This window comes from Gadus chalcogrammus, chromosome 4, assembly GCF_026213295.1.
Source record: "Gadus chalcogrammus isolate NIFS_2021 chromosome 4, NIFS_Gcha_1.0, whole genome shotgun sequence".
Classification (NCBI taxonomy): Eukaryota; Metazoa; Chordata; class Actinopteri; order Gadiformes; family Gadidae; genus Gadus; species Gadus chalcogrammus.
The window spans coordinates 1,497,254-1,518,336 of record NC_079415.1 but is presented as its reverse complement, the minus strand read 5'-3'; the positions used below and the strand labels follow the sequence as shown (position 1 = coordinate 1,518,336).

Genomic DNA, 21,083 nt, shown 5'->3' with positions numbered 1-21,083 from the left:
TATAATGGTTTGAAATATTGTTCATTCCGCTACTTTAGCTCAAATCAAAGTGAGGGAATTAATAGTGCTTCATTGAATCATGTGTGTGTGGTCGTTATCCCCACCATGCACCCATCAGCCTACCCCTCAATGTAATATTCAACTGCACCAGTAGGTGTCAGTATAGAGTAGAGGAACCACACACCAGTGGCCTATTGGTAATCCAAACACCCTCAAAGGTTATGGAACCGAAAATGTAAAGATCAGGCTAGACGCATTTCGATGCAGTATTGATTAGTTATTAGGTTTTCCACCTCCTTAAATCACATTATTAATAACAGTACTCCATCTAGCCATTGTTGGAGTGCTCGTTAAAGGTCCCATAGCATGCTACTTTATGGATGCTTATAGGTGTTAGTGTGCCCTTAATACAGTATTTGAAGATGTTGAAGAAATTCAGCCTTGGTGCAGAATTACAGCCACTACGAGCCAGTCGCACAATGAGCTTTCCACAAACGTGCCGTTTTTTAGAGGCGGGTCAAGGTGGAGGGTGGGGGTGTGGCCCTGAGCAGCTTGCGGCCACGGTACCATGCGCTCTGTTTACAGTGGATGTATCGCAATGCTCCCGCCTGCTCCGGCGGGAGTCCTGGAGCTCTATATCTAAATAATATCATATTATACATAGATATCTATATCATATCATATCATACTATCACGGCCAGAAGCTGTGTGCTCCTCCAGACGATATTAGGAATCTCAAACGACTGCGTCGGGTTCTCCGTTCTGGTTCTTCCACGTCCACATCAATCTGAAGTAGACTGAACCGCGACATGGAGGAGAAAGGGATTGTTGCCCGCGATTGTTGATCACGAGTGTCCCCCGCTGGAGCCCCACTGCCCGCTGCCGAGGCACCACTGCCTTGGCAGCGGGCTGCGCCGAGGCACCACCACTCTGCGGCGGCGGTGATGGTGCCCCGTGGGGGAGCTGCCGCATACAACATCAGCAGCAGCACCCACCACCTGCAGGAGAGTGAAAATAATCAGACCAGACCTTGAATAGCCTGTAGGTCAATGAGTTTCCCCACACGTGGCCAAATTGCTGCCAAGTTGGGGAAGGGGTGGACGGAAGCTTACAATATGAAAAAAAACCTTATTTCTACTAGCTATAGCATCAGACACACAGTACTTCAACACCGTAGCTAACACTCTCATGTTCAGCAGATTAAACCCGTCGTTAATCAAGCTTATTGATCCTAGTAATCCTACATCAATAACTAATTAAATAAAAGTGATCTCTGATCAAAATCTGAGATTCACTACTTAACTTCTGGTGCAGTGATACCTTCACAGCTGGCGAAATCGAGCTGACTAACTAGCAGGCAGTCAGCTCGCCAACCCTAACCATAACCCTAACCCAAATCGGTCATCTACCAAGATAAATAAAATATATAATTACTCTGCGCACATACAAATAAAGATCAGTATATGCATCATAGCCCTCTGATATAATAAAGAGAGTTGACAATTCAAAAGAGGTAGCAATTTAATCAATTTACCCCCGGAGATACCTTCACAGATGTTATATCTATCACTCTGACCGTGGCCACTCGAGGGGGCGTGGTCATGAAGCCGGCGCGGTCTGCATGTCGCCGACTACTGCGTTGTGTTCCGGTGCACTGAAGACAGGACGCTGACGTTCTTTTATGGCGCTTTATTCTGTAACATTTCAATGAGAACAAAGATTCAGGACCCTATCTTCATGGATTGAAAAAGCCTCTCTCAATCCAGTGGAACGCAAACTGAGAAAGGAACACAGAAATCCAGCATATAGCCAGCACTATCCAATAGAGGGCGCAGTTACACAACAAATAAATCTCCCAATACCTAATAACGACTACATGAACAATACAAGATTTTGGTGAAATAAAACTCACATAACCACAAAATATAAAATGAAAGGATACACAAAAAAATTGTCATTCTTTAATCTGTTACAGTCACTCGAGGGGGCGTGGTCACTAAACTGAACACTAAGAATGTAACGTCTATTGACAATGAATAGCACGTAGAACACACAATCATAAATACACGCACAACATGTGCACGTTATATAGGAAGTGCGTGACACAGGTGAACTATTTACAGTTGTTTTCAATTGCTTGAACACTATAGACACATGCTTAGACCAAAGTAACACAACTTCAAGTTTTTGTTATATCTTAAACACATTCCTTAAACAAAAGCGCTGCTTTGCACTTTAGTTGCTATTCTGCAACACACTTGCTCCTTTCTGCAACACACTACACACACTACACACTGCACATACTGCACACTCTGCACACTACACACTATTTCAAACATAAGACACTTAGTTCAAAAATGACATCTCAGTATATCATTGGGAAAACACATCTATTCAAAATACTAAACACATTGGGTAATTGAAAATACTTTAATACACACCTCAAAACACTTTCTTACAAAACTGAACACCAACAGCCAGCTACAAAAAAGGCCAAAGGGCAATTGTGCACGTCCCGGGGCAGCGCGGGGGAAATATATCATTGTGTGCCGCCATAAACCTTCGAGGGTAACTGGACCATCATGCAAAAATAGGTCCCTACAATACCCACATATCATCAAACTTCTAGATGCACTTCATGATGCAGCTGAACAGGACAGATCAGAGCAGGCCAGGTTTGTTGTTGTCTGGGATAATGTTAATTTCCATCGGGCTGTTTTGGTCCGGATCTGGTACACCAACCATAAAAATGTTGAAGTCGTATACTCGCCATTTCTACACCCTATAGACGTTTTTTTTCGGCTTGAGGATGTAGTGTATATGGCTGCCAACCACATGCCCGCATGCCTCTTCTGCAGGCAATGGAACAGGCCTGCGGAGACATTGTGGTAAGGTCAATCCATGGATGGATTCGGCACATAATTCGAGGACCCATAAGCCACGCACAATTGCCGTGTGGTTCTGTGTTTATGTACAGTACAGTTGTGTATTTTTGGTAAATGTTTGTTATATTTTAGATTAAACTGAATTTATTGAACTTTAAAGTAGGCTACTGTATTGCAATGTACAGTATTCAGCATTAGATTTTTAGTTTTTTGTGAAAACGTGCCCTCTGTGGAACTGAATATACCGTTTTTTTCAATTGCTTGAACACTATAGACACATGCTTAGACCAAAGCAACACAACTTGAAGTTTTTGTTTCTATACCTTAAACACATGTTACCATTCCTTATACAAAAGCACTGCTTTGCACTTTAGTTGCAATTGTGCAACACACTTGCTCCTTTCTGCAACACACTTGCTCCTGCACACTACACACTATTTCATACATAAGACACTTAATTAAAAAATAATGTCTCATTGTACCATTGGGAAAACACATCTATTCAAAATCCTAAACACATTGGTTAATTGAGAATACTTAATTAAGAGTATTTGCAGTACTGTACCATATCACATGTACTGTATTGCAGGGTGGCTAATGCTCCTTTTTTAACAGAAGTTGTAGTTTTGTGATTACCTACATTGAGATGTTTCAGTACTTTCTATGGTATATACAGTAAAGTACATTAAATAGAGTACTATAAAAAAGAAGCAAACCAATACAGTAACATTTCGTGGTTGCTTTTTTCTATAGAATGACTAGAAGACCTTCTGGGGGCGGACGCCAACGCCTGTTCACCCAACAGCAGGAACTTGCTATTGTGGACCTGGTCCGAGAAAACAATGCAATCAGTCTCAACCTACAGCAAGAAATACTTGCAGATAGAGAAGTATTCAATAACATAGAGCGAGTGAGCATTTCCACTATCAGACGCATCTTGGTAAAGCACCAAATTAAAATGAAGCAATTGTACCCTTCAATACCGAACATATAATAACATTTCTGGATGCACTTCACGATGCAGCTGTACAGGACATACCAGAGCAGCCCAGGTTTGTTGTTGTCTGGGATAATGTTAGTTTCTATCGGGCTGCTCTGGTCCGCAACTGGTTCACCAACCGTCATCAATTTAAAGTCCTATACTTGCCCCTTTACACACCATTTCTAAACCCCATAGAATAATTATTTTCGGCTTGGAGATGCGTTCATTTCCATCGGGCTGTTTTGGTCCGGATCTGGTACACCAACCATAAAAATTTTGAAGTCGTATACTCGCCATTTCTACACCCTATAGACGTTTTTTTTCGGCTTGAGGATGTAGTGTATATGACCGCCAACCTCATGCTCGCATGCCTCTTCTGCAGGCAATGGAACAGGCCTGCGGAGACATCAACATAGGGTCAATCCATGGATGGATTAGGCACACAAGGCAATATTTTCCCTGATGCTTAGCGGAAGAAAATATTGCTTGTGATGTTGATGAGATCCTATGGCCAGACCTCAACAGACGGCAGGATCCATAAGCCCACCCAAGCACAATTGCCATGTTTTTCTGTGTTCACAGTACAATAGGGTTTATTTATTTATTTATTTTTGCTCAAACTGTATTTACTGCACTGCAATGTACAGTACTGCAATGTACAGTATTTAGTATTTACTTTGGTTGTGGTGAAAACGTGCCCTCTGTGGAACTGAATAAAAACAGTGAACATGAAAGACTGCAGTGTTTTATATAAAGTAAACCAGTGTGTTGCTGCTGATCTGAAAGTGTATTCATATGATGCAAGTGTGTTTCATTTTGACATCAGAGTGACATTTTTGCAAAGAATTGTTAGGTTTCGATAGCCGAGTTTCAATTTGACATAGATGTGAATGGTTTATTTCCCAGTGTTGTGTCTTATTTGCTTGTGTGTTGAGTTTTGACACAATGAGCCAAATTTTGCAAAACGTGTTCAAGCAATTGAAAAAAACAGTAAACTGAGTTTATTGAACTTTAAAGTAGGCTACTGTATTGTAATGTACAGTATTCAGTGTTCGATTTTGTTTTTTTTTGTGAAAACGTGCCCTCTGTGGAACTGAATAAAAACAGTGAATATGGAAGACTGCAGTGTTTTATATAAAGTAGACTAGTGTGTTGCTGCTGATCTGAAAGTGTTTTCATATGATACAAATGCGTATCATTTTGTCATCAGAATGACATTTTGACGAAGGATTGTAAGGTTTCAATAGAAGAGTTTCAATTTGACATAGAGGTATATTTCTCAGTGTTGTGTCTTATTTGCTTGTATGTTGAGTTTTGACACAGTGAGCCAAGTTTTGAAAATGTGTTCAAGCAATTGAAAAAAACTGTAATTAGATGACAGAAAAAACCTCGCTGGTGAAAACATGAGTTGTGCTTCGGGCTGGAGTCGATCACACTTTCTGTCAGAGGAAGATTGTAGCTCAGCCTTTCGTTATCGCCCGTAGCACTGGGCGAGGCGGCTCTGTGTTTATCGTCAAAAACGTTGAAACCGGTCGGGTTGGATCGAGACAACTGCTTCCTCCTTGCGCAAATAATCCGACAACAAAAAGGAAGATTATGCGATTGTCTTGACTCTACTGCGACTGACGTTAACAATTCAGTAGAAATACAATAGGACCGTGTGTGTGTGTGTGTGTGTGTGTGTGTGTGTGTGTGTGTGTGTGTGTGTGTGTGTGTGTGTGTGTGTGTGTGTGTGTGTGTGTGTGTGTGTGTGTGTGTGTGTGTGTGTGCGCGTTCGCGTTTCAGAAAGCTAGGCTTCGATTTCCCTGAAAGCACGTGACAGAGTGTTGTGAGTTTCGATTCTCACTGGTCGGCAGTTAGGAGCCCTCTACTCGAATTCCACTTTTCAAACCTTTTCTCTGACTTACTTGTTTTGGGAACACTTCAACCTCCGTTTTGTCCCTTGTATTTATACTTTTATAACGTTACACCATACCTAACCGCATTTTAATCACGCAATAGAAAAAACTATGTATTTTATAATTATTGTTGCTGTAATATTTATTTCTATACTGCCTTCTTCATAAGGCATTGCTTGTTTAAATAAAAGTAAAGTATGAGTGATTAAATACAGAAGCAATGTTTTTCTATACAGTACAAGACATTTATCTATATTTATAGGAATACATATATAGTTTTCAAGTTAGTTAATTAAATAAAAAATGTAATGAGAAATATAATGTGCAGCTCGTTCCGTTGATTTTGGGAGGCGTGGTTCGAGGAACGAGGTTGTAGTTTAGGTTCAGCTGGTCTCTTGGAGTAGAGTTTGTCAAGACATTGCATTCACATGATCAGTAATGACCAGCATTTACCATCAGAACCATCTAGACAATGTTATGTAACTTCCTGCAACAAACAGTGTTCACATGTCAACAGAAGCACTGAGAGACACAGATGATCAGCTGACAATATTGATGTGGCTACATTGAAAGAGCTGTCATGTGTTTTAGCAGACGTTACCTATTAATGTTGAATGTGTGAATGATTTAGCAATATATTGGTTGGGTTAAACAGTCTGCATTCTGTAAATACCAAACGACCCCCTTCTGTGGGTCACTATGGTTTATTACAAGGCTTTGGTGCTCATGAAATTAAAACAGAGGTTTGATTAAGACCCTGAATATGGCCAGGATATGTTAATATGATAGGACACATAATTATTAAGTCAGCCTGTTGCACCAGCTGTGGTCATTTCAACCTCAGCTTTTCAACACACTGATGACTGTCGCTACAGACCTTATTGATGTGATGGGACATTTAAATATCAATCTAACCTTATCTAAAGTTATAACAGGTTATTGTCAGTGTAATGGTTTAGAGCAGAATAACAGCTGACTGATATAAAGTTATAACAGGTTATTGTTAGTGTGGTGGTTTAGAGCAGGATAACAGCTGACTGATGAATCTATAACAGCTTATTGATAGTGTGGTGAGCTCCATGTAACAACATGCAATAAGCATATGCAAGGACATTATTAAACACGTGTTGATCTGCGTTGACATGCAGTAATATACGGATAGTATACACATAGGCTATTATTAAACGGTACTAATATATAGATAATATATATTCTATTGTGGAGCCGGCCAGGAAGAACAGGGAGTCAGGCTTTTGGTCAATAGTGGTTCTGCGCCTCATACACCGCTCGTCTACAGAAACCACCTTTTTATTAACCCCGAACACGTACATAGAACAGCACACCTAACTAACACACAAGTCATTCTCGGTGACGGTGGCAACAACGTCACAAAACAGAACAACACACAACAATGAACAATCCCATCCCATTAACCCCACTGATCATTCACAAACGCCAACACTAACAACGGACCCAGAACAACAACAATAACAACAACAACATGCGCCCCCAGAATCCCCCGTACGAACCCGGAAGGGAACGAACACATTTTGAGAACACAGCTCGTTACACTATTAAGGCTGACTTTACAGTTGGCTCAGTGATCCTAGTGTGTGCGTGTGTGTGTGTGCGTGTGTGTGTGTGTGTGTGTGTGTGTGTGTGTGTGTGTGTGTGTGTGTGTGTGTGTGTGTGTGTGTGTGTGTGTGTGTGTGTGTGTGTGTGTGTGTGTGTGTGTGTGTGTGTGTGTGTGATTGGTGGATTCAAATAAAGAATTAAATGTGTGTGTGCTGCCTTAGTTTCGATTTCTCCGAAATCAACCGAGTCCAGAGGGGCGGCTCCTCCCCGTTTCCTCATTCTGGACGCTCCGTCGCAGCGAGGAGGCTTACCTTCCTCGCTTTAACCTCCGTTTCTCCCAATGCATCTATATTTTCAAACCTGTATACCGCCTGGACGCACTTTTAACCCAGAGTAGAAGAGAAAAGGTAGGCCGACAGTTTACTACCGTTTATATTGTCTTTAGGTTACTGGTATATAATAATCGACAACCAGTTTACTACCGTTTACATTGTCTTTAGGTAACTGGTATTGTGACGTAAATTGTCGTGTTGTTTTTGAAAAGGTGACAGAATTGGATTCACTTTCGTCTCACTTTATTCTGTAAAGTTTTGGTCTAATCTCTGAAGAATAAGTCCCGCCTCCGAGGCTCCGGTTCCATCCAACAGCAGCACGCTTCCAACAGCAGCACGCCATGGACATAGGCCTATAACAATGGAACGAGTAAGCGCTGGCTGCAGCTGCAGCACGCAGAGGCTCAACGTCAACTCGTTTGACTCCCCCTGCCCAATAGAACCCGGAAAAGGAAGAAGGTTATTGCGCGCTTTACTGCAATTGCGCCACCTGGCTGCAGCACGCATGGCTTATCGAGATCAATGTCCTTTTTTGGTTAAAGGAAAGGACGAGTCAAACTAGGACGGCGACGCGCAATTTGAATAACTGAGGTCTGCCCGGATGCTACATCCATTTTATGTACTATCTATGCGTAAAACCCACAGTAGAATGTAATAAGGTTATCTATATTATATATAGAAGTTATAATATACATAGATTATAATATAACTATATAATATACATAGATTATAATCAGTGGCGTAACATCATGGTGATATGCCCGGGTGCAAATGTTTATTTTGTGCCCCTCGACAGGACTGCGGTGAGGGTTTCGTATAATTTAGTTAATTAATTAAGGGCGCCACCAGAGGGCGCCCCCGACACATTTGCCGCCCTGGGAGATATCTTTTTTTCCTTCCTCCATGGGCCCCTGATGCTGTCTGGGCCTCGGTGCAGCGCACCGGTTGCACCGTCGATATTACGCAACTGATTATAATATTATTTCATTAAAATACACAGGGAGAGCTGATAATTCAGTTAAATGTATTACGTTGAATTGCCAAATACACAGCCTAAATGGTATTATTCACACGACTGACATAAAAATGAGGCCATTGCACGTTACTTGCATGAATAGTTCAATCATCAACTTGTTGGTTTCTCCATAAAATAGTTTATATTTAACACGAACAGAGAACGGCCACTTACATCTTGGCGCGCAATAACCTTCTTCCTCTTCCGGGCAAGGGGTGTAAAATGTTTAGACGTTGAGCCTCTGCGTGCTGCAGCCAGTGCTTACTCGTTCCATCGGTCAAATGTCTATGGGAAATAACATGGTGTTGTTGAATGATCGTAGCCTACATAACAAACTCTGTAGGCCTATGTGGCGAAGAAGTAAAGCTGCTCACGTTTTGAACTACACACTTTCTCTATCTAGATTCCACTTGGAGTTTGGATTGTCGGTGCAGCTATTGCTTCTTCAAAATAGTTAACTTCTTTAACGGCACCAATGTCAATTAGGCCTACATAAATTAAGGATTTATTCCTTCACCTTGTTACGTATTTTAGGAACACAAGCTGTATTTCCCTCACTTAACCAATAGGGGGTAGGACCAAACATATAAGCCGTAAATACTACACATAGCCACAAGGGGAGCAAGACCTTACTGAAGGCTGCACTAGATACTTTATCCACAGAGGGCAGCACCACAGACCAGGCGAGGAAAACTGAGGATTACGTCCCACCGGTTCCTCTCCAAGTCTTCCGGTCCTCCCTGAGTCCATAAAGAAGCTCCCCGGGCCATGAAAACATTAGAACTCTTCCGGCAGCGATAGGATATACGTGGGTTAATGTCTTGGACCAGCTAGGAGAACACTCTCGCACGTGCTTAGAACACATCTTCAATCTCTCTTTACTTCAGAGCATCAGTTTACCATACCGAAAATACTTTATACAAATAAAGTCTCTTTAAAGCTATTCCTTTGGATTCGACTACTTCCTGAAGAACTCAGCAACCTATAAACAGTAGTTTACCTATGTGCCTGCTCTGCGATGACGTTATCTCTAATGAGGCCATGAAACCCTCACTGCGGGAACCGGTTGAACTTGCCCTCAATGTCCAGACGTCACACTGGCAGCGGGCCACCTATGACAGGGCTCTCACTCATTTTGTTTCATAGCCCGTTCTCCTTCCTCTTGCTGTGGTTCAGTTCCAGCTGCTCTGAGCGTAGTCTCCACGAAAAGACTGTTGCATTTCACTACGCAATCTGTTTCGTGATTGGTTTGATAGTTAACTGTTATTCACTTGATTATTGGTGATTATGCATATGTTGTTCATGTGATGTGCACATGATTTTTGTCCATGGTAAAATGGCAAGTCTTGTAGCCTACATTTAATGTTCCTTTTGAGGTTAATCTAACCAGCCTCCTATTGCTTATAACAGTGGGCTGAATCTGCCTAATAGTAAAACAGGCTCATAGGGAAATCTTCTTATAATTCTAGAAGAAAAAAAACGGCACAGAAATGGGCTATTTTTTTATTTAAGCAATATAGCACGAGTGTGGGGGGGGTTGGTAATGGCTATAGCCTACCCACGGTTCTGGCCAAAAATGATTATTCATATGGAATCTGTGATTCAGTAAAGTGACAGAACATTGTTCCAGTGGAGAAATGATTCAGACATTAAAATAGCAGAAATAAGATCCACAGTGCAATGGAATAGGGACATGCAGACAGACAGCTCGCAGACAGACAGAGAAGCAGCAGACAGACAGACTCCCCCTCCACACACACTACAGGATATCGGATCATAAATATTGAACATGATTTATAATTGTGATTTTGAATCGATAGAGAGTGATAGGGTGGATCTAGACATAGAGAGTGATAGAGTGTGTAGCTCTAGACATAGAGAGTGATTGAGTGTGTAGATCTAGACATAGAGAGTGATAGAGTGTGTATATCAGACAAGAGAAGGATAGGAAGTCTTCACTGCAGTAATTTCCCGTTCGGTACTAAAGCAGAATCCACAGAAACAATATGGAGTTGTGTTTGTGTCCAGGTATCATTCTACTATGGATGAGGAGAGAGAGAAGGGTTCAGGAGAGGAGCAGCAGAGAGCAGACTCCCCTGGACCCAGCTGTGTCTCCATGAAGAGTGACTGGTCTATGGATCAGCCTGTTAGGTTTAAAGATGGAAATCAGTCTATTGCGAAGAGGTGAGGATTTATCAGAGATCATAAAGATAAAGCTTCTATCAAACTTCCATAAATCCTGGATCTTGTTTTTCTAGAAGAGTCCAGCAGCAGAGAGCCGACTCCCCTGGACCCATCTGTGTCTCCATGAAGAGTGACTGGTCTATGGATCAGCCTGTTAGGTTTAAAGATGGAAATCAGTCTATTGCGAAGAGGTGAGGATTTATCAGAGATCATAAAGATAAAGCTTCTATCAAACTTCCATAAATCCTGGATCTTGTTTTTCTAGAAGAGTCCAGCAGCAGAGAGCCGACTCCCCTGGACCCATCTGTGTCTCCATGAAGAGTGACTGGTCTATGGATCAGCCTGTTAGGTTTAAAGATGGAAAACAGTCTATTGAGAAGAGGTGAGGATATATCAGAGATCTTAAAGATACAGCTTCTATCAAACGTCTATAAATCCTGGTTCTTGTTTTTCTAGAAGAGTCCAGCAGCCGAGAGCAGACTCCCCTGGACCCAGCTGTGTCTCCATGAAGAGTGACTGGTCTATGGATCAGCCTGTTAGGTTTAAAGATGGACGCCCATCCAGAGAGGAGAGGTAGGGGTTTCAAACAGACGTTGAAAACAGACCAGTTGGTTGTTATCAGACTCTACTGATACTGATGTCTACAAGTCTGGGCAAATATCATTTTTGTATATTTCCGTTTTTTTTGTGTGTGTGTGTGCGTCTGCGTGTGTGTGTGTGTTCCCCACAGACACCAGAAGAGGTCAAAGGTTACCAGTGCTCAGTCTCTACAGCAGCATCAAACAGAGCTGATCAAGGTGTGTAAATGTCCACCAAGACATTTGACTTCAGCTCTGCATGAACATTAGAAGGCATATCTCTATTTGATGTCCTCAGTTAGTCCAGATTAAAGTTCTCCTTGATGTTTGTTCTGTTCCAGAGGGCTGAGGAGAACGCACACGCTTTTCTTGACAAAGAGCTGAAGAAGCTCTGGAGGGATCTCTTCTCAGATTACCCACAATGCTCAGAGAGTCAGAGGGAGGAGGAGGAGGTGGATGGTCAGAAGGAGGAGCAGAGGAGGCGCGCCATAGAGGGAGTTGTTGACATCACAAAGCTCTGCCTGATGGAGATGAACCAGGAGGAACTGGCCGACACACTGTGGGGCGGTAAGAGACTCTTATTTTGAAGACAGAAAATACTCTTATTTTGAAAATAGAGCAGTAAGAAACTTTTATTTAAAACTGAATACACTGCCCTTCTGAAAAAGAGGAGACTCGGGCGGAAAAAAGAGATAGAAAGAAGTAGAAATAGACCTTCAGGTTTAATGGTTTGATCCAGATATGTATATTTATTCGGGGGGTATCAGGTTAAATGAATTGATCCAGATATGTACGCTTATTGTAGGGGTATCAAGTTAAGTGGTTTGATCCAGATATCTAGGGTTATTTTGGGGGTATCAGTTTAAATGGTTTGATCCAGATATCTAGGGTTATTGTGGGGGTATCAGGTTAAAGAATGTTAAGCATTATACTGCAGATCGACTGCAGAATAACTCAGTTGAAGAGATGCAACACTATCTTGTTATATCAGTATAACAAGTCACTTGACACTGATTCACTGTCATTATTACTATCATTAGACCAATCATACTGCTGTGCAAATATCAAAATAGTCCTGAACATTTTGAATCTGTAACATGTGTAACATGCCACTACATATCATAAAGTTGATAATTTAATAGGGAATATTGACCTGGTTCAACTGATGTCACCTTCCACTAACTGATGTCTTCTGTTGTTTTCTCTTTTAGTATCTGATGCTGTCGATTGCAAACAAAAAATCAAGTCTCATTTGAGGGAGAAGTTCAAGTATGTGTTTGAGGGAATCGCTAAAGCAGGACAGCAAACCGATCTGAATGACTTCTTCACAGAGCTCTTCATCACAGCGAGAGGCAGTGGAGAGGTCAACAAGGAACATGAGATGAGACTGATTGAAACATCCTCCAGGAAACCAGCCAAGGAGGAAACACCAATCAGATGTGAGGACATCTTTAAACCCTTACCTGGAGAAGATAAACCAATCAGGACAATAATGACAACTGGAGTGGCCGGCATTGGTAAAACCGTCTTAACACACAAGTTCACTCTGGACTGGGCTGAAGGCAAAACCAACCAGGACATACACTTCACATTTCTCCTCACTTTCAGAGAGCTGAATTTACTGAAAGGGAAAGAGTTTAGCTTGGTGGAACTGCTTCATCACTTCTTTATTGAGACCAAAGAAGCAGGAATCTGCAGATTTCACCGGTTCCAAGTTGTCTTTATCTTGGATGGTCTGGATGAGTGTCGACTTCCTCTGGACTTCCAGAACAACCAGACCTGGACTGATGTCACAAAGTCCACCTCGGTGGACGTGCTGCTGACAAACCTCATCAGGGGCGTCCTGCTTCCCTCCGCTCGCATCTGGATAACCACACGCCCTGCGGCAGCCAACCAGATCCCTGCTGAGTGTGTTGACAAGGTGACAGAGGTGAGAGGGTTCACCGACCCACAGAAGGAGGACTACTTCAGGAAGAGATTCAGAGAGGAGTCGCTGGCCAGAAAAATCATCTCCCACATCAAGAAATCACAAAGCCTCCACATCATGTGTCACATTCCAGTCTTCTGTTGGATCACTGCTACAGTTCTGGAGGACTGCTTCAAAAATTCCAAGATAGGAGAAGAGATGCCCAAGACCGTGACTCAGATGTACAGCCACTTCCTGAGGGTTCAGTCCATACAGGGGGACAGGAAGTATCATGGAAGAGCTGAAACAGATCCAGACTGGAGTTCAGAGAGCAGGGAGATCATTGTTTCTCTGGGAAAACTGGCTTTTAACCAGCTGGAGAACGGCAACCTGATCTTCTACGAGTCAGACCTGGCAGAGTGTGACATCGATATCAGAGCAGCCTCAGTGTGCTCAGGAGTGTTCACCCAGATCTTTAAAGAGGAGTGTGGGCTGTACCAGGACAAAGTGTTCTGCTTTGTCCATCTGAGCATCCAGGAGTTTCTGGCTGCCCTTTATGTCTTCTGGTCCTTTATCAACACTGGGGTCAATCTGCTCACAGAAAAACAGCCAACCTCCGGGGAAGATAAACTCAACCTCTTCTACCAGAGTGCTGTGGACAAGGCCTTACAGAGTGAGAACGGACACCTGGACTTGTTTCTCCGCTTCCTACTGGGCCTCTCTCTGGAGACCAATCAGATTGTCCTACGATGTCTGTTGGGACAGACAGCGAGTAGATCACTGATCACTCAGATTAAAGAATATCTGTTGGGACAGACGGAAGGGGGCAAGAAGAAAACTGTGTCCTACATCAAGAAGAAGATTGCTGGAGATCTCTCTCCAGAGAGAAGCATCAATCTGTTCCACTGTCTGAATGAGCTGAACGACCGTTCTCTAGTGGAGGAGATCCAACAGTCCCTGACATCAGGAAGTCTCTTCGAAACACATGTCTCTCCTGCTCAGTGGTCAGCTCTGGTCTTCATCTTATTGTCATCAGGAGAGGGGCTGGACGTGTTTGACCTGAAGGAATACTCAGCTTCAGAGGAGGGACTTCTGAGGCTGCTGCCAGTGATCAAAGCCTCCAAAAGATCTCTGTAGGTTCACTCATAATAATGTATGACAATACACAACACAATATACCTGATAGTAGAATATATAAGTTATAACTAAAAAAACATATCTGTAGGTTCACTAATAACATGTATTACAAAAAGAACACTAACTCACTTTTCTAATAAAGATGAAAACAATAACTTAATTAAGTTAAAAAAAAAGATTATTCAATTAAAATGTAAGGATATAATGTAGTTCAATTAATGAAACATATCTTAGTAAAGCCTTTAACACGTTGTAGCAACCAATAACATAATAACGGCCAATAACGTAATAGCTGCCAATATCGTAATGATTTAAATGTAATAAAGCCAATAACGTAATAACTTGCCAATAAAGTAATAACGTTTTTGAGCCAATAATGTAATAACTTATTACGTTATTGACTGGTTATTACGTTATTGGCCTTGTATGTAAAAAAAATATTTTGAAAATGTAATAACTGAGCCAATAATGTAATATATGATGATTTTATTTTCAATTTCTAGCGAGAAACTGTCACACTTAGCCTTATTATTGCATCTTGCATCACACACTTAAATATCTATCCTTACAGTGACCCTATGTTTGACAGAGTCTCTCCAGAAATTGAAAATAAAATAGTGATACCTCATTTATTACGTTATTGGCTCAGTTATTACATTTTCAAAGTTTTTTTTTAATTCAAGCAGCAAATAACCTAAAAATGTATTACATTATTGGCAAAAAGTTATTACGTTATTGGCAGTTGTATAACTATATCTTTGGTAGTATAATAAGGATCTTAAAGTATAAAATGAGGCATTGATAACTTTGTAAGTGTACAGATTGTTTATTAAAAATGACATTATATACACACAATACCGTCAGTAGTTCTCCCGTTGACTCGATAAGTAGATTGGCGAACACAGAGCTTGCGTGTTGTTCACGGATGTCACAAGCTCTGTGTTCGTCGTCTACTTATCGCGTCTTAAAGACAAGATGGTGTCGACGGGTTAACTACTGATGGTATTGTATATAATACCAATAGCGATTTAGTTTTTACCATAACACATGCCCCCATCGTTCCAAGTTTAAAGCGTTTTGGTAGAATCGTACAACTTAAGAATGCGTACATGCGCTTTTTTGCTCACAAACGAACATCCCAACTCGTTATCATGCTAAACATATCCCAGATCCATTTTGCACCGGATTTCTCCTTTAAGTTTAAAGTAAAAGATGTAGGTCATTTTAATCACAGTTCTTAACATATTGTGTTTATTGTGTGTGCAGGCTGAATAGCTGTCATCTGTCAGAGAGAGGCTGTGAAGCTCTGGCCTCAGTTCTCAGCTCCAACTCCTCTAGTCTGAGAGAGCTGGACCTAAGTACCAACAATCTACAGGACTCAGGAGTGAAGCTGCTCTCTGCTGGACTGGGGAGTCCACACTGTACACTGGAAACCCTCAGGTCAGTTTTACTCAATATCTCAAACAGTTACACCACAAGTCCTACGTCAGAGGACATTGAACAGATTTACCTCCAGAAAGTTAAATAGTCTAAATAAATAAGTAGAATATGTCCTCTCAGGGCTCAAGACACATTTGGTGCCAATTACTTTTTAATTTGGTGGCACCCTAACAAATGTGGTTGCAGCCCTTTATTAGAAGTGAGAATGAATGGACGTGTCTCCATTCATGTGAACAGATTCACTCACTTTTAATAAGCTGTTAATGTTTTGATTGCATAGGGGGTCTTTTTTTGTTTTTAACGCCAGCGCCTCGACTTTCCTCACCAACCAACTCTTCATCCTCCTCCTCCTCCTTCTCAATCAAATACCTACTAATAATAACCAGCTGCTGATTGGATTATATACTCCAATAAGGATTTATCTTCTTCTCTGGGTCATCCAGAATAGTGCATTTCTTCACATGCTCTTGAATAGCGCTAGTGCTGCTGTGACATTTCATTGAAACTTTGCACAAAGTACAAACCAGTGTTTCAGTTTCTGATCAAAGCAGAGTGTCTTCATGAGAACTTAAGTGGGTCGTGTTTCCTAATAGAGCGTTCACATTGGCGCCGCAATACAGCCGCACCTTAACTCGGCACTGAACTAAACCTTGGCAGTCTGCGTGCATCGCAGCGCCATTACCACTCATCTTATCAAACACAAGACCTCCATCTCACTCTATTTGTGTTGCCATGAGAGTAAAAGGTGTACGTTGGATTCAGTTTGTTAATGATGGTATAAGATGTATGTTTTATGAGATTCATATTCTGCTCAGAACCATGTAGTCAGACAGTAGGTTGGACTTAAGAGTTGTTTAGTAAAGTTAAATAACGGATGCTTCTTAGAACTGGCTCTTTTTAGGGACATTTTGAGATTTAGTTAAACTAATAAAACATGTCTTGTGACAAATTAAAAAAAAGAAAAATTAATCACTGTTCCTAACATATTGTGTTTATTGTGAAGGCTTAATGGCTGTCATCTGTCAGAGAGATGCTGTGAAGCTCTGGCCTCAGTTCTCAGCTCCAACTCCTCTAGTCTGAGAGAGCTGGATCTGAGTACCAATGATCTGCAGGATTCAGGAGTGAAGCTGCTCTCTGCTGGACTGGGGAGTCCACACTGTACACTGGAAACGCTCAGGTCAGTTTGACCCAATGGTCAAACAGTTACACAACAAGATCCACATCAGAGGACATTGAACAGATTTACCTCCAGAAAGTTAACAGGTCTAAATAAATATGAATATGTGAATATCCGAATATGTGCTCTCAGGGCTAAAGACACATTTTCTACTGCTGCCACTAACTTTTTTATTTGGTGGCACCTAGGGGTGTGAACGGGTACACGTGTACACGTGTTACCGGTTAGTAAATCATAACCGTTTAGGAAAAATCAGTAAACGAAACCCCCCCCCCAAAAAAAAAAATCAAAATCTTCGATCTAAAATAACACATACTATTTATTTAGAGATTAATAAAGCTACAATTTGTCCCACTTTGACAACGTTAATGCTCTAAGAAATGCACAAGATAAATGTTGGGTAACTGACCACCGGGCATTACGTCATGTAACACGTAAGTTTCACTTTGGACTTGCGATGACAGCTAACACTAAACAGCGAAGTGCGGCGTGGAGGTTTTTTGAAAAAAACGTGAAAAGAGACCAAGCGAAATGTACACTGTGTGGTGTACATTTGGCTTTTAAAAACAGCACAGGGTCGATGAACAATCACCTGCGCTGGAAACATCCGACAAGGTGGTCTGAAACGGAGACCGGTGGTGGGGCTAACGTCGGTGCTAGCGGTTCGGGGGCACGACAGACGACCATGCTGCATTTTGCAGGCAAGAAGTGTGAGAAGGGACGGATCGACTCAATCACCAGCTTAATTGCTGAAATGGTGGCCCTTGACATGTAACCGATGTCAGTGGTGGAGGATGAAGGATTTAAAAAGCTCATCAGTTTTCTTGAGCCAGATTACACAATGCCCTGCAGGAAAACCGTTACTTCTAGGGTAATAAAGCTTGCTCAGCCAAAATTAAACGCCTGCTCGACCAAACCATGTATGTCGCACTGACAACCGACTGCTGGACATCCCTGACCACAACATCTTATATGACAGTAACCTGTCACTATATAGACCATTAATAGCTCCAACTGGCTATTAATGACGTGTTCAAGGCTGTCCAGGTCCTGGAGCGCATGATCGGAGCGTGCAGCAAACTGGTTGCGCATTTTCATCACAGCCCAACTGCTACGCAAGCACTCGCTGTGAAGCAAACGCAGATGTCCGTCAAAGAACATGCAATTATACAGTGCTGCAAGACCCGATGAAATTCCATGCATGGAATGTTTGGGCGGCTGACAGAGCAACAGTGCTGTGCTGTCAGACCGCTCTGTCACCAAACCCGCGGACGGGCACAACCTCGAGTTAAAAGATTAGATGTTTTATTACATTCTATTCTACTCATAATCGTGTGGTTAGAGACAGTAAAGCGTACTTTACTGTCTAAGTTTAATAACAGTTTTCTCTTACAGCCGGCTCTTTTTAGGGACATTTTCATTAGTTTTAGTTATTTGACCTCTAAATAAGTCATATTTTGAAGATCTACTGTACTGAAATTTAGTAAAACTAATAAAACATGTCTGATAACAAATTTTAAATACATCAGTCATTACAGTTCTTAACATGTTGTGTTTATTGTTTGTGTGAAGGCTGAATTGCTGTCATCTGTCAAAGAGATGCTGTAGAGCTCTGGCCTCAGTTCTCAGCTCGGACTCCTCTAGTCTGAGAGACCTGGACCTGAGTAACAATGATCTGCAGGATTCAGGAGTGAAGCTGCTCTCTGCTGGACTGGGGAGTCCACACTGTACACTGGAAACGCTCAGGTCAGTTTGACCCAATGTCAAAATGTTACTCCACAAGATTCACAACAGAGGACATTGAACAGATTTACCCCCGGTTATATTTCTCACGTGTGTGTGTGTGTGTGTGTGTGTGTGTGTGTGTGTGTGTGTGTGTGTGTGTGTGTGTGTGTGTGTGTGTGTGTGTGTGTGTGTGTGTGTGTGTGTGTGTGTGTGTGTAGATTGTCTGGCTGCCTGGTCACACACAAAGGCTGTGCTTCTCTGGCCTCCGCTCTGAGCTCCAACCCCTCCCATCTGAGAGAGCTGAACCTGAGCTACAATCACCCAGGAGACTCTGGAGCTGCGCTGCTCTCTGCTGGACTGGAGGATCCACGCTGGAGACTGGACACTCTCAGGTATGGAGAGGACAGCTCACCTTGTAGGAGACAAAGTCTCCTACAAGGATTCAAGCCGCTGCTAGATTAAGTGGTTTGAAAAGGCAGCTATAACTTGTGTAGAACGTGATGAGACGGCAGATGATGAAGGTGAATGTTTCAACCTACTAATCTTACTGTAGGCCTTTTTACAATGCCAAGCCAGTTCAGTCGCGGCTTGGCACACCCGGCAATTTCACTGCCATGCCTGTGTGAAACCGAGGGGGTAAAATCCCCCATCCTCACGGAGTGGGCTTTCTTGGTTCACTGGAGAAGGCGGGGCTACACATGGAGAGAAGACCTCTTTAGAATAATTTGCATACTATGAATGTTTATGTCTTTTTAGGATTAAAGAGACTTGCATGCAAGAATGCATGCAAATTTTGCTGACCACTTGTTTCTTATCCCGACAAAAGCCTTGTAGGGAAAGTTCCTCTGTGTCTTTCTCTCTTTCCCCATCTTCGTTTAATGTGATTGCATCACCTTCTCTCACATGATCAGCAGCTTGCGGATTTCACCGTCTCTCCAGTTAGAACTGCTCATGTTGATATCGCTGCGTTGTCTCTGTTGTAGAGACAACGCAGCGACACCTCTACCCAAGTCCCGCCCCTGGAGCCGCGGAGCCGTCTAATCGCATTTACATCAGAATGAAACCGCCAATGTGTGTAGGGTCCGGGAGGGTAAAATGGGGTTCTAGCTCAAGCAGGCAATTTACCTCCGGCAGTGTAAACGTGCGGTCCATGCCGGAAACAAGGTGTGCATAAGACAAGACGGTCATATTCAGCAGTGTAAAAATTGGTTTTGATTCCCCCCCAGTCTGGAGCACAGTGGAGTGCTGAGGCTGCGACGAGCTCTAAAGAAGTGTAAGTGTCTGTTTGATTCATCACATCACACACTCACTATTGAGATGGAAAGTCCATCCACACAGCAGGAGGTGACGTCAGCTCATTCACATGTGTAGGCCTATGCATGTGTAGTGATGTTACCCTGTGTTCATGTATGTCTAGTATGTTTGTGTAGGTGTGTGTACGTATGTGTACGTACATGTCTATGTATAGCATGTATGAGCCAGGTCTATGGTACCAACAGTTAGTTCCCAGCCTGTATGTGAGCTCAGCTGGTTCAGTCTGTTTACACAGGTGGATTACAATGGATGGAACCTTTCAAAGTCTAATATCTTGAAAAGTATGTTGACTATAGCTGAGATATTCCAGAGGAGCCAGAGCAGTGGCGGCTTTAGGCACGGGCGAATCAGGCAGCCGCCTAGGGCGCCATATTTGTGGGGGGCGCCAAATCACATGGGGGGGCGCCACGAGCAGTAAAAAAAGAAAAATGCTGCGTAGCGGTTTTCAATGAAGTATATAACATTGTGTGGGGAATTGGTATTTTGGCGCCCCCTCTGGCTGCAGGTGCACACCTGCTCGTTGAGAAGGTGCCGTGCACAGACGGAATGAAACCCCCACTGAAGTGCCTAGGGGCATGATACAACCCCCCGGGGCGTAACTGGACGTAGAACCGCCTCTGAGCCAGAGTGTAAATATTACGGGAGTAGATTCAGTTTATATGTTTTGACTGTGAAAGCCACTCACACACACATGGGATTTACATTTATTTTTAACTTAAATTATCTCATAAACAATATGGACTACTATTTCCAAAGCTATAGCCCACTAGTCCGCTAGAGTAGCTATGTAAGCTGTATTCTTTCTATGTTAATGTGTGTAGAGTAGATGAACGTGAAGCAGGAAGAAAAAGAAGAATGCAAGAGAACAGTACTAGTGATGATGATGATGATGATGATGATGATGATGATGATGATGAAGAATGGTTCAGCTTTTC

At 42.4% G+C, this 21,083-nt stretch overlaps 1 protein-coding gene across 3 annotated transcripts in view; it reads left to right on the top strand.

Moving 5' to 3' along the window:
- Positions 1–7,573: 7,573 nt before the first annotated feature.
- Positions 7,574–21,083, top strand: part of LOC130381623 (NACHT, LRR and PYD domains-containing protein 12-like) — a 75,696-nt gene continuing 62,186 nt past the window's right edge. Inside the window, exons 1-13 of one of the 3 annotated variants that reach the window (XM_056589310.1) lie at positions 7,587–7,747; positions 10,716–10,871; positions 10,946–11,062; positions 11,137–11,253; positions 11,328–11,444; positions 11,602–11,668; positions 11,791–12,016; positions 12,661–14,488; positions 15,759–15,932; positions 16,936–17,109; positions 18,682–18,855; positions 19,053–19,226; positions 20,061–20,107. In XM_056589310.1, coding sequence (XP_056445285.1) covers positions 10,729–10,871; positions 10,946–11,062; positions 11,137–11,253; positions 11,328–11,444; positions 11,602–11,668; positions 11,791–12,016; positions 12,661–14,488; positions 15,759–15,932; positions 16,936–17,109; positions 18,682–18,855; positions 19,053–19,226; positions 20,061–20,107 — 3,358 coding nt within the window. In that variant the 5' untranslated portion in view covers positions 7,587–7,747; positions 10,716–10,728. Of the gene's footprint in view, positions 7,748–10,715; positions 10,872–10,945; positions 11,063–11,136; positions 11,254–11,327; positions 11,445–11,601; positions 11,669–11,790; positions 12,017–12,660; positions 14,489–15,758; positions 15,933–16,935; positions 17,110–18,681; positions 18,856–19,052; positions 19,227–20,060; positions 20,108–21,083 lie in introns of all 3 variants that reach the window. The other 2 variants (XM_056589311.1, XM_056589308.1) reach the window with 2 other exon arrangements.